Genomic DNA, 15038 nt, shown 5'->3' on the forward strand with positions numbered 1-15038 from the left:
CAGAGCACACCTCGCTTCTCAGAACGATGAGATTTGTAAAATAGTTTCAGAAAGGCGGAGCATAGAGGAGCAACAATAATGTACAGTATGTGGAAAATAATGTGTTTTTTGAACCTTAAACCACAAACACATTGCATTACACCAAATAATGTTCTTTTTAGCAACGTCATATGACCCCTTTAAAGGGGTGGTTTACTGCTTTTTTTCTTCGCTTGATTGTGCTTATGGGGTGGAATATAACATGTCTTCGTGTTTCGTTTGTTAAAAAACGCCTTATTTTTCATATATTTCACCTTTATTGTAAGCCGCTTTCTCCTCTGTCATTTGAACGACCGGTTGACTTCCCGATTCTATGAAACCACTCCCTCAGAAACAGGCAAGTAAACTGCGTACGGCACATTGTCCGGAAACTTCACGCCCATTACCTTTACGGGCGACAGTTGCATGTGCTCCGGTCAAATGTAAATAATGGTGTCAATATTGCCGTATCAGTTTGAGCCAGAATCAGACCCAGAAAGCGGTAATGAAGAGAGTCAAGCAGAACTTCCGCAAGCACGGCTCTTACAAACGTTTCTGAATGGAAGTTTGCTGTTGTGATAACATATAATTTTTTGAAGTTTGTACACGTTTGTTTTATACACACAAAATAGCATCGAACTAACTGGCTACTATAACCAAACAGCGTTGGCTTGTGTTTACGGGCTTGATCAAATCGAAAAATTACGTCAAAGTATACATGGAAAATACATTTACAAAATTAGTACATAATTACAAATTCGGGTCCAAAATGTTTGTACGCGTTTGTCATAGACACACGAAATAGCATTTAACTAACTGGCTACTAAAACCAGCGTTGGCATTTGTTTACGTCCTTGATAAAACTAAAACATTACGTCTGAAATTATACATGCAAATACATTTAAAATTATTCAATCTTACTTACAGGTTGTGGCCCAACAACTGCTGCCTCTGGTTTTAAAGTTGGAACTGCTCCATGTTTTAGTAATAGTTTCTGTGTGAATCCGGCATTGAACTCGTGTAGATTCTGGAAGCTGTCTTCCGTAAAATGCGCAACACAGAGAGCTAAATTAGGATTGTAATTGTCAGGAACATAATCAAACATAAATTTTAACCATTGTTGACGAACTACAGCGTCCGTAGGAAGCCCGAACACAGAAGACCTGACAGCTGGGTGAAAATAACAGTTTCGACGGCATAGCTACAACTCTCCACTATAACTCTTCCTCTTCTACAAAGCCGCAGAACATGGCCTTGCCCCCTCTTTGGCATGTTCCGGAGGGAGGGGTTGATGCAAATTTATGGGTTTTTTACGTATGCAACCCGGGAAGTATCTCATTGTAGTCCCATATGAGTCGTTTTTGTAGGCATTAAACTTCCTGATTTTCAAAAGACGATATCTCCGCTTACGTTGAACTTTCAGCGCAGCAACTTTGCAGATACTGTTCATGCACCAACAGCAACATTACACACTATTTAAAATGAAAAAAAGTGAAAAAGTGAAAATCGCAGTAAACCATCCCTTTAAGTCATTTTATAATCTTGTTTATCAAGCTGTTGCATAAATGCAATATCACATTTCCAATTGTGCTGATATTTGGGGAGCACAGCACTCATGCTCGTGAGATATGCTTAACTATATTCATGTGTCATAAAAATTAAAAACAAGAACTCGTATAGGAGAATTCTTTGCCTCCATCTCGGATTTTAGGAGCATAATTTTTCCGTTTAATTTTGACCCCGTTTCTGATAATAAATAAATAAAAAGTATTTTGACAAGCTGAAAAGAACAACACCACCTGCAAACACACAAAAACAGCATACAGTCTTTGAAATGTATTCCATCACTTTCACAGTTCACATTTTTTCACAACTTTTGACTGAAGGCATGAAGGTGTGTATACGCATCTTGAGTTTTTATTCCAATTCTAATATATAAATACTCATGAGCTTTGATTGGGCCACTCACACTGCAGCCTAAATATTTTTCAGTCCCACACAGTAATTTTCAGTTGCATTTAAAGGTGACACTTTAGAGTAAGGCTGCTCGATTATGACAAAAATCATAATCACGATTATTTTGGTCAATATTGTAATCACGATTATGAGTGGGCCATATGACCAAAACTTTAAATGAATGATTTATTTAAAGATAGCGATCGATATATACGAATCTAATTTCAAATAAAACAACAGTCTTCACTGTAAGAATTAAACTTCATTTGTTACTTAAAGCTACAAAATGTCCTTCAGTCAAGAGCAGTGTGTGTTTTTTGAATTTGTCTTTTGTTATCTGATTAATATTAAGCACACAGTCGCAGCAGTAATACAGCCCGCTGTCACTTTAAGACCCACATGGTTCCAATTTACTGTTACACATATTTTCAATCTCAACTCTTTAAGTTAATTTATTGCATAACCGACGAGGGTTTACATGAATAATCACTAAGTGCCGCATTTTGACACAATTTTGCGTGTATCTGACCGTTTATGTGTGCACCTTGAGATAAAAGATAACTTTTATGTCCGTGTTCGGTTCTGTCTCTGAGCGCATCCACAGAAATTCTCCCAGGAACAGCACAAGTTCTTTTTCACACATTTAAAACCATGAATACATCTAAATCAACTTAAATAAATCAAGCATCTCCCATTTTGCAAAAGTCATGTTACATGATTTTTCCGATTTGCACGTGAAATTTGGAGGAGCAAAAGCGCACTGCTGGAAAGAGAGCAGAATGGTGAGTAATAATTTTTGTATCTCGATTATTGTATTTTCATAATCGCTGGATGCAGAAATCGAAATCGAAAGTGTATTTCGATTAATTGCACAGCCCTACTGTAGAGCCCTGTATACATTTGTATATACTGCACAGCGGTTCTGTATCGGAGCTCTGTGAGAGAGCGAGCTCATGTGCCAGGCCCCAGCTGGCATCTCTCTCCCAGCTGAGCGGCTGCTTTAACACAAACAGCCTTTCATGAAGAGAGAGCTTCCATCCTGACTCAGAGAACATCCTGCTCTTCACCTCTACAAACTCTAAAGCTTCATTATATTAGAGCGTCAACTAAACGCACAGCACACAAGTTTATCATTTTCTATCAAAGTACAGCATGTTCAAAAGTTCACAGCAACTTAATAGGGAGACTAAAATATATCAAAACAAGTTCTTGATTAACACTAGAGTCGATCTGGTGTATATCAAGATAAAAACAACAGGACCCAGGAACACAACACACCATGGAAAATCAGTCTGTAATGGAAAGTGTCATAAAGAATGCAGGGCAGATGAAGTGATGACTGCTCTACAGTTGTGTGTAATTGAGGGCAGCTGTGATGGTGCAGCAGTTTGAGGCTCGCTGGAGAAGGACAGGCTGCAGTGTCCTGGTTAGCAGTCCCAGATAAAGCAGCACTCAGAGGAGCATGAGGAACCCGCCTCCTTCCTCTGAAATGGGTCAGAACCTTCATTTCCATGGGTGCAAATAGAACAAGTGTTGCCGAATGCAAACTCAAAACAGTGCGTACAAAGATCTCATTAGAATGATGTATTCAGAAGCTTCTGACCAGTTTTATTTGAAGAAGCACTAAGTAACACTGTTTCCTAACGAGACGCAACAAGTTTGCAACAATGTGCAATTTGTCTGTCCACACTGTATGTGAAAATGATATGCAGCATGACACTTAAAGCCAATCAGAAAATATTTCATATGTAGCGTATTTTCCAGAATAATTCATGTTTTTATTAATCATCTGAACACTCGGGGACTTCCAAGGCAACTTACATATCTTATGCATCAGAGAAACAAGTGTGCAGCCATCTTTAGAATTTTGTCTTTGAACTTCTGCTTTCACGGTACCTCTATAGCATCGCTGTAGAAAAGTAATTAGCTGGCGAAGTGAATTTACTCATCGTAGAATTAATGAAAGTTATGATGTGCATTGTAATGTTTGAGGTGGATGTCATAAATGCCAGTAGGCCGGGAAGATTTTAAAACAAGCTGTTCATTCATAAATCCATACAACCTTACCTTCACGCTGTGGAAATACAAAAGACAGAACACGGCGCTGAAAAGGGCGGAGCAACATAAGGTCTATATAAAGCAATTAAAGTCAAAAACGCACATGAAAAAAATGCACACATTTTGATTTGTGCCAAATGAGAGAGGTACTCGAGCCCAAGTTTATTTGTATAAAATGTTTTCCAAATGTCAGAATTTTCAGTTTCACTTTACATAAATCTGATTAAGCCACTGTTTATGATAAATGCCACTATAATTAGTTTGTTTTATTCTTATATTTCTCATTCCTAAATACCATTACATTTAAAAGATTTGCTGTGGGGTGAGGGAACTATTGTGTTTATAATGTTCATAAATGTTTTGTTTACTGGTATTTTAAATTATTACTGTATATTAAGTGTTGTGACAGTGCCACATAAGGGACATGTTTTAACACTCTGTATATAACAGTATATTGTTGTATCAGAGTTTTAATAGGTTTTACATGTTACCTTATCCATTTTACTCCTTTTAAAAATGTGTGTTTGTCTTTAAGAACTGAGACTCTCCTGTCATGTGAGCGATCACATGACAGGTAGCAGGAAGTAGCCTCTCCATATAAAGGAGCAGTGTGGCCTAAGATGGGGCCTGACACCTCACCCAGGAAGCAGGTCGCTATTTGTATATTGCCGGTGTTGTGAAGGAAGTCGTGGGGACTTGCTTACCAAGCTGGACTATTTTGCACTTGCAAAACAACAATTACTCACGGATTGTTGTTGGACTGTTTTAAGGGTATGAACAAAGACTCTTTTAACAATCTAGCTATTCTCCATGTCTGCCGTGTTGTTTTAGTTCTGTCATTGTTTTGTGTAAATACACCACTGTTGTTGGATATCTGCCGTCTTGCTGTCTTTAATCTGATCACCCAACATCTAAACATTTTAGTCAATTCTTTGTATTAAATTGTGTGGCCTCAGCCAATAGGGCCGAGTGTTACAGTGTATGGTGTAAATTAGGGGTCGACCGATATGTGTTTTTCAGGGCCGATGCCGATACCGATTATTACGGACCAAGTGGACCGATAACCGATATTTTTAACCGATATATTATGTCTGATGTAAAAATTAAAATTAATGTCAAAATTAAGAATAACAAGGGCTCTGACAAAAACTGCCTTCCCTGGTGCTGATTGCACTTCTTACTCTTGTCATCCTCCATGCATCCATCAACAATAAGGGTAATATAAAGAGAGTTAAAAGTGGGGCCACTGCATGCTTCATGATTAAGCCTATGAATACTGTACTATAGCTAAACAGCTTGGGGAAATATAAGTATTTGGCTTCAATAATTTACATGTTAGAAATGTATGTGTAATAGCATAACCTCTCATAATTATAATATAATAAGTGTAAATAATTTAATTGTCTTCATAGATCCATTGTAGAAATTGTGAAGACTGCAACTATTTTAATTAAACTATAACACTAATAGCCTGTTATAGGCACACTTGGTTCAATAGCCTATTGAAATGTCACAATTTATGTTGTCCTAATCTTGGCCTGTGTGACAGTAATTTCGAGTAGTTTTAATTTACAGTGCAGTGCAAATGACGCTATAAAACATTAATTTCAGTTATCCTTTAATCAAATGAGTGTAAAACTAAATTTTTTGGCAAACAAATGGGTTTACCATTAAAATTAAAACATGGAACAAATAGCGTATTGTGTGATTATTCTTTTAAACAAAAGTTGTTGTTGTTGTAGTAGTAGTATTAGTAGATAAACCGAACTTTTATTTTGACGGGTTGCCATGAGGACCTCTTAAGTTTCTGTATAGCCTATGTATATGATATGACGATCGTTTTACTCAAATGAAACGGTCAAATGCTCATGAAGTAACTCTCAGAGCAGTTCTGGGGATGTTGTTCATGTATTTATGTCCTCATTTAGTGAGACGGCAGATGCTGAAAACACCGCGAGCGTCGCGCACTTCAGTGTGTGTGTGTGTATAATCAAAACCGCGCGTCTGTGCCATTCACATATACAGAGACACGCAGAACATGCAGAATTCATATTTAAATAAGTCTTTTTGCAGCTTAATATTTACAGATACTAGTCCATAGCGCGAGTCGATTTAAGTGTGCTGACCTACTTTTGATTAATTCAACCAAACTTTGACGAACTCCGTGACTCCGCATTATACAGTAAATTCCCTTTATATGACTGGATTCCGCGATTCCGTCTGCGTTTTCCCCATCGCGGAAACCATAAATAGATAATATTGAGGTGTTTTGTAACTTCAGTGTAGTGGATTGTGATTTATTGCAACTTGAGCAACGTCTGCTCTGCTGCTGCCTTTGAGAGACAACTGATGCTGGTCACTGAAACTGTAGCAAGCGCTTTCAGTGTGAGAGTGCCTTAGTCTTCCACATTGATTGGTCTGACTCGTGACTCCCAACAAATCAGATGCGCGGTGGGCGGAGACTAGAGTGGTGAGTTCTGACAGGCTGCATCAGAGCCAAATAGCACGTTTCAAAATTAAATTAATTTTATCGGCACATCGGTTTTGAAAATGACCGATACCGATAATCATAAAAATGCTTGATATCGGCCAGGCCGATAATCGGTCGACCCCTAGTGTAAATTATTCACCAATGCAATGATTTTTCTCTCAACAGTGCAATTCTGACCCGGTGTGACAGTCAGATGCAGTTCATTTTCTGAAAAATATGGTAATAAGTACCTATGTGGATTTTGGACCAATGAGATTTCGCTGTTTTCGGCACTTGTTGATTTTAAATCAACAGTTGTTTTACTGTGTGGCACATGGTTAGGGGACACCACAGTCAAATTTATAAAAATTTTAAATCAGTACAAAAAAAGTTTGCCCGGTCCTGCCTTAAAACAAATGAACAAAATGCAAAAACAGTACAATCTTACCAGTTGTAGTATGTCTTCATCTTTTGGCATAACACACAACTCCAGAAACGTATGACTGGAAGTGGAAAGAAATATTTAGGGCCAAAATCAGACTTTTAATCAGGACACATCTAAATGAACTTTATCACACTCTTACCTGTTCTGGATGAGTCCTATGACCTGCGAGTACGTCTTCCCAATGATGCTCTCGCCGTTCACTTTCACTATCCTGTCCCCTGTTTACAAAGTTCCATTATCAGGGTTTAGATTATCAGGCGTTGATAGGCAAAAGGAAAGGATGTGCTGTACATTTGTAATGATGGTGTAATTACCAGTGCAGAGTCCGGCGCTGTGAGCGGGCCCTCCCTCTTTGACCTGCTTCACAAAGATCGTGTCCATGGGCTCCAGTCTGTTCCGCGGTCTCCCTGGCAACAACAAAAGCAGCAGAGTCACGAGTGGCCCAGATCACAACAAACCAGCTCCGAGAAGAAGCAAGCAGTCACAAGATTGAGCCACAATAAACATTTAAAAATCGCACTAGTTTTTCAAATGAAACATTGAACCCATTAATAGAGCGGAAATGCTGGGACTTCATCTGGAAGTGACCCAGCATTCAATGTGACATCCCTCAGCCCCTGAGGGAGTGCTATACTTGGCTTCATCCTGACATAATATGCCAGAACACAGATCACAGATCTAACAGTGAACAACTAACACTACAGATTCCCTGAGGATGACAGCGATGAGACGCTTAGGCACTGGCCCATGTCTACTCACACTGAAAGGAATGAGGATCTCTCCACAACAGTCCATTATTTTGTTCAATATCTCTCTGTTAGCCTACTGAAAGGGAAATAAACCTGTAGATTCCGCATAATACATAGACCATCCTAAGTCGGACATCGATTGTCTTGAAATCCACTGTCAGCATGCTAAATCCCTCTTTGAGGCTGCTAAAAATATTAAACAGACCAGTCAACCTCATTAAATGACTACTCTGGTTTTGATATTGATCCATCCTAATTACAATTTGTTTTTCACATCCAATCCGTTTGTTCAGACAGCTAATATCAGGTATATCCACATTGGTTGCTATACTAATAAGGTCAGCACAATGTTGAACGTGTGTTAAAATCAAGCGGCAACCTCCCGCTCTCTCTCGTGAAGCCAACACGGAAGTGACTAAAACTGCAATTCATCGACTGGCCGCTGGAGGCTGGTTGCAAAAGGGAGTCAATCCCATTGACTCTCCATGTTAAAATGCCCAACTTTACAGCAGAAAAAAACATGTTTACAGCCTGGTGCAAAAAATGATTTTGATCTATATAGCTAATTTTGCCCTTCATGACAATTGTGAGGGGGGTGAATTTTTTTATAACTCATCCGTTTAAATTATATTAACCCTTAAAGTTCTGCATAATTAAGGGCGTGGCCACTTGAGTGACAGGTGGATTGCCGCTCTGCTGCAGAGTGTGAAACTTAGAAAAATGGCTTTAAAGATTTGTATTTGTACAGAAAAAAATTATAGGTAGGACACTGGGAATCTGGCAATTGGATGTTTTAATGAAAATGATCTCAAACTTGATTTTTACCAATATATTGATATTGTACTCTGCTTTTGCACTGTCTGCAGTGAGATGTCACACCAAGGCAAAAGGCAGTAACATCGACATTATATTGGGTGCTGATCACCATTTACAGAATCATTTTAGTAACATCTGGATAAAATCTAGTGATCATTGGCTAGGCTATAACATCTAGTAATGTGATTCTTTTTTTTTCTGACCATAACCAGACAAATAGTTAAACGTGAGTGGATACCGTTTTGCAACCAATTTATTTGCAATGTTCGCTAACATTAAAGGATGCAAGTCATACTTAGCCTATTGTTTTTACATCGAACTGAATTAAAAAAGTTTAAGAACGACTTGTGGATTGATGTGAAGGCCAGCAGGGATTAATGCTCCGAATGATTATGAATTAAACATCTCCGTTGGCGTTCATTGCAATGGATTTTGTTGACTTACAAGAAAAGGAAGGAAAATGATTAAATTGCGAACAGTTATTGATTTTGTGTGTGATACACTGTCACGGCATTTGAGGATCACGTACAGAAGTGTGCAGCCCCAGACTGACACGGAGTGAATAATCTGCATTATATTAAAAAAAAAAAAAAAAAAAAAACACTTTAAAGATTATTTACGATTAATTATTGTTGCCAAGTTATTGCTTACAGTGCTTTGTTATATGGAGCAGTTTGTTAAATCGTGATCTATCTAATTTGTTTGTCTAATGAACTGCCGACAGATGTATAAAAGTAGGCCTACACAAGTTACACCAATTTAAAATGGCAGACTTTATTGGAAAGTAAAACAAAGTCAGAATACCGTCTAGCTCCAGGTTGGCACAGTACAGACGAACGAATGCAAACAAATGCAGAGCACCGTAACTTCATTTGAGCGTTCAAAAACAAAATCAAAGAGCTACTGATGTTATACTGTATTCTGCCTTGGTTTCTCTGGGGCTTTTCTCCATGATACTTAAACACATGATAAAGGTCATAATGTCCCAAAATGATCAATAACTCATTTTCAACCAAAAACGAAGTTGTTTTGTCTTTGCACGGCAGCACTGCTGTCACTATAGGGGCGTGGTTTCAGCTCAGCTTCACCCACGTCCCGCCTTTTTGCCCATTTTCGATTATCCGGGCTAATCCATTCGCCGGTTGTTTCCGTGCTGAAATAAATACTATTTTGCTTGCTACCGAGGCAGATAACATACCTAATTAACTAGCTAACGTCAACTAGTTTCCTCCCTCACATTACTTCACAGAGCGGGGAATAGCAGACTAAAGTACTTCGTTTCTGCGATTTGGTACAATAAATTTAGCTGGTATCACGTCTATAATTTTAAGCCTCCTGCCATTGTTTACATCTGTTCAAAATCAAGTCATTTAAAAAAAGAAACAAACTGCTGGCTCAGGTGTCTTTGCCACTGTTTGAGTGTTATACGGACTAGAGAGACCGTGTGTGTGTGTGTGTGTGTGTGTGTGTGTGTGTGTGTGAGAGAGAGACACAATCGCGCTCTCTCCTTATGTGTATGTGCACACATCTTTGTACCTCACCGCTCATAACTTGGACTGAAAGATAAATGTGTAGAAAGTGAGCATATCTCCAAAAACCTTGTTGAGCTGCAGGTTTAATGACTGCATTTTTTTTTTTTTTTTACAGAAATTTTGATTTATGTTTTTGATTATTGAGCTATAGGTTTAGGTTAAGTGACTGCATTTGCAATTTTTTTTTTTCATTTAGAAGGATTTTTATTTTATTTTTTTGCAGAAAATAATTTATTTATGTTCTGATTATTGTTGAGCTGCAGGTTTAGGCTCACTTAAGTGACTGCACGTAATTTAATTAACAAGAATTCAATTATTTATATTAATTATTTAGCCTGACATGTTTACCATTCCAAAATGTTCTATATGTTTCTTAAAAATAAAATATATTGTGTTCAGTGGAAAAAACGTTGTTGTTTTTTACCCAGACATTTAAAAATAACACATTTTAGAGCTATAATCGTAATACCGTGATACAGTTATATTTTTTATCTAAGGTTATCATACCGTCAGAATCTCATACCGGCCCATGCCTAGACAAGGCAGAGGATCAAACCTCTTCCAGAATTCTTTCTGCACCTTCACGTTTTGAATCCCAACTGCCGGGAAAACATGACTGAAACAGTATGCAAAGTAACATAGCACTTTATTTTATTTCAGAAAGTATTTTTTTTCTGCTCATTTTGTTGAACATTTGACTATTATATTCATGTGCAAGTTCAGGGTTTTGGTACTTTAAAGTTTCATGGTTCAAGGTACTTTAAATATACACTGTCGATGTGTATGCTGTATGCTATATAATCAGCTATTTTCCATTGTCTAGTCTTTAAGCAAACAAAAAAAAAAAAAAAATTAATTAATTGTAATATCGAATCGCAATAGCGACTGCTAAGATTTGTGGGTTTTTTTTTTTTTTTTTTAGTGACAGTCTATGTATGTGTATCATTGAACTTTTTCACATGGTCTAGACCAGTGGTCGGCAACAGGCGGCCCACGGGCCAAAACTGGCCCGCCAGCAATAATATCTGGCCCGCACTCGCAGCCAGATTATTTTGATAACGGCTGGTTCTGAAATAGATCTGTCATGACAGCAACAGTTAGGCTACTCACAATCAGAGTATGTGAGCGAAGCGGAGTGGGAGCAGTGTGATTTTGATTGGAGTGAGGAGCAGATTTTTCAAAAGTCGGAGCGTCGTGGTTTTCACTTGCTCCGAGAGCACTCCACCACCAGCAAAATTCATGCCAATGGCCCGTAATATAACTGCATATTTAGCTAGAATTCCTGAGCGGGACATTGGCATGAGCGGGAAGTTATAGTTCAAGGAATTAGTTTGTTCCTTCTAGATACTGAATATTTTCAGCAGAAAGCATGATTTCAACAAGTACTACAACACTTATTCACACGCAATTGCGCTCTCAATAATGCATTCAAACAAATGTAAGCTTACAGTGCTACTTCATCTGTATCCGATATCGAATGAGCAGAAATCTGTAAGAAAAGCATCGATCCGTAGGTAAAAACCTAAAACGTACTGTTATTTTCATCGCAAACAAAATTTAACTGACAAAATGACTGTCCTCTTACAGGATTTAACACAGAGTAACATCTCACTACCAGTTACAAAAGTCACAGGCAATTCTAGTTGCATTTTTCATCAATTAATTTTTTTAATTATCCTTTGACTATGTTCTGGCCCACCATCTAGTGGTGAAAATTGTTTTGGCCCGATGCCAAACTTACTTGCCAACCCCTGGTCTAGAGTTAAAACAAAGATCGCAACACAGCAATATTGATTTTAAATTCTTAAAAAAAAAAAATTTTAAATAACTTTTTCGCAATACATATCATATCGGCACCCAAGTATCGTGATCGTATCAAATCGGGAGGTAAGTGTATTGTCTCATCCCTATAAAATAGACAGCTACACACACAACAGCACAATGAGCGTGACATTACAAACACTTTAGATTAGGGAACGCTATTCACCATTAACTAGTTGCTTATTAGCATGCATTGCTAGCATATTGGTTGTTTATTAGAACTTATAAAGCACATTAATTCCTTATTCTGCATGACCCCATTCCTAAACATGACTACTACAATAACTACCTACTTACAGTCAATAAGCAATTTATGAGTTTATTCAGGGAAAATTCTTGATGTGTGTCAATATATCTAGCAATCAATCAATCAATCTATAAATAGATTAGTAACCATAAGCCAAACCCTAATCCTCACTCTAACCGTATAGTAAATACAAGAAGCTAATTAATAGTACTCAGTATTTAAAGGGATCATATGATGCGATTTTATGTTTGCCTTTCTCTTTGGAGTGTTACAAGCTGTTTGTGCATACAAAAGATCTGTAAAGTTGCAAAGATTAAAGTCTCAAACCCAAAGAGATATTCTTTATAAAAGTTAAGACTCGTCCACGCCCTCCTAAAATGGCTCATTCAAACACGCCCCACATGTCTACGTCACTGTGTGGGAAGATTTGCATAACACCGCCCAAATGTTTACGCAATGAAAGGCGGCGTAACTTTTATTCTCGCTGTAGTATTGTTGTTACCGCCGCCATGTTGTGGAGACGCTGTGTGTTTCGTTGTGAAAGAGAAAAGTACTTTGTTTGGCCTTCAAAATGAGTACACAACTAGAAGTCAGTGGTTAAGTTATATTTACAACACTGTTCCAGAACAGTTCAACCCAAATATTCGAGTGTGCGCAGCACATTTTATGGAGGACTGTTTCCTGAACCTGAGAGAGAGTAGCCTACAATGTGAACACTATGAATGGCTGTGATGTGAACACTATAAAGGACAAGGATAGTCCAAGGTAGGGTTGCACGATATACCAGTACTACGGTAGTATCGCGATACTAAAGCTTAAAAATACCTGTGGGGCCATTGCATTTTTTAAACGGTAGTATCAGCCATACAGTAGTTCCGTAAGATATGTTGTATGCCCTGCAGGAACACTGTTTAAAACGTTCATTTGAACATGCATGCCAGCAGAAACATTTCAAGTTGATAGCCAAATATATTTCTGCTGTGCTCTGTGTAGTACAGGCTGTGACTATACGCTTTATATGGAATTGAGTGTTTCCTGAAGCTTCAGTTCAGTTTGCAATGAGAAGTACTTGCACAATCGTTGTTCATGCTGCAGTTTATCAGAAGAAAGGGTCTGATTCAGAGCGTCTCATTTTATTTTAAAAAATAGGAGCTCAAGCATCACTTATTCAACATCATAATATCAAAGTATTCTCGCGGTTTTATTCATTGGACCACTTGTAGAACAGGTGTAATAATTCATTTCTTGAAGCATCTTTTCGATCACGAATGCAATTCCATTCATCAACATAGCGGCTTTGCACTTGGTTCTTATCAATCATTATAAATGAATGTTTAAATATACATGCTGCTAATTCCAAGATATACGAGCAAAAATGCTCCCAACAGTTCAGCAATACGACACAAACAAGAGTGCTGTTTTTGTTTAGTTTCTGTGTTCGAAACTTCAAATCCAAATCCGCGTTGGCTTGAGCGAATCACTGATTCATTAAGCCATTCATAAAACAGTCATTTGATTCGCTCCTGAAGGATTCAGCTGTTTTGAAAGAATCGTTTGAATGACTCAGTGATTCAATCATGAACACTTGCTGCCACCGCTGGCGGTTTTAAGTTTCCCGTCTAAAAGGCATATTACATTATTTTCCAACATATCTCTATATTTAGAATTTAAAACATTAAGCTCATAACATTATTTATGCAATTATAAATAGAGTCTAAATGTATAAATACCACATCTAAATGTCACTTCATGCAGCTTCTGTGCAGTGCTAAGGTGAGTTTTGTTTACATCATTTCATGGATAACAACAGCCAGTCATTCATTCACATTAATGAAGTATTCAGAGAAAAATTTTGTCTGTTTTCATTTACATCTAAAATTGATTCATTTTGTAGAATTTAATTTTAAATTACCACAATACTGCATGGTATCGTGATACTACTTGGTATCGTGATACTTCAGCTGGTATAGTATCGTAAGACATTTTTATGGTATCGTGACAACCCTACAGTCTGGTGCTTTTGACTCGCAGCCTGTAAGCACATTTTGGCATCACAATACAGTAAGGGGGCGTAACATTTCCACACTTGAGGTATTCGACCAATTACAATGCACTGGATAGCTGGCCAATCAGAGCACAACTCGCTTCTCAGTATGATGACCTTTGTAAAAATTGGCGACTTTCAAAAAGGTGGAGCAACAATAATGTACAGTATGTGGAAAATAATGTGTTTTTTGAACCTTGAACCATGTAAACATTGCATTTCACCAAATACACAAAATAATGTTCTTTTTAGCAACATCATATGACCCCTTTAAAATGTAGAATTACACTAACAAGGACACTTTAAAATAAAGTGTAACCGTATAATATTAAATATTAAGCAGCACAACTGTTTTTAAAATTGATAAATGTTTCTTGAACAGCAAATCAGCATATTAAAATGATTCCTGAAGGATCATGTGATGCTGATGACTGAGTCCCATTTGTTTTCTTTTTAATTTTAACAGTAAACCTCTGTTGTGCAGCACTTTGTTTGCCAAAAAATAAAAGGGTTTAATTTTCATTTGATTAGGATAAATTAAATTAATGTTTTATGCCTTCATCTGATTACCAGAACAATTAAAAACATTTTATAGGGCCCTATTATTATTTAAGAAAGGACCTCATACAAAAAAATAATAGGTTTAAAATACAGGCCTGTGGTTCTTTTTATTAATTCATCATTTATAAACTGATGTTTACTGTTTATTTTTTTAAAATATAAATAGCTTTTGTATTAAAACTATATTCAATGAATGTGTAAAAAAAAGAAGAAAAAAAGAAAAAGAGAATCGAATCGAAAGCTTGCGAATCGAATCGGGACATCTGAATCGATACCCAGCCCCAGAACATAATGAACAACAGTAGCAGTTCCTGTCTCAAT

The 15038-nt window shown here is 37.4% G+C and overlaps 1 protein-coding gene across 1 annotated transcript in view; it reads right to left on the reverse strand.

Annotated features, from left to right (window-relative positions):
* arhgap21b (Rho GTPase activating protein 21b) overlaps positions 1-15038 on the reverse strand; it is a 77113-nt gene that overhangs the window by 24064 nt on the left and 38011 nt on the right. The window contains exons 5-7 of the mRNA XM_058798983.1: positions 7262-7354; positions 7087-7165; positions 6951-7005 (exon numbers count right to left, since the gene is read on the reverse strand). Of these exons, the coding sequence (XP_058654966.1) occupies positions 6951-7005; positions 7087-7165; positions 7262-7354 (227 nt within the window). The remainder of the gene's footprint in view (positions 1-6950; positions 7006-7086; positions 7166-7261; positions 7355-15038) is intronic.

The sequence above is a fragment of the Onychostoma macrolepis genome, chromosome 02 (assembly GCF_012432095.1).
Source record: "Onychostoma macrolepis isolate SWU-2019 chromosome 02, ASM1243209v1, whole genome shotgun sequence".
NCBI classification, from domain to species: domain Eukaryota; kingdom Metazoa; phylum Chordata; class Actinopteri; order Cypriniformes; family Cyprinidae; genus Onychostoma; species Onychostoma macrolepis.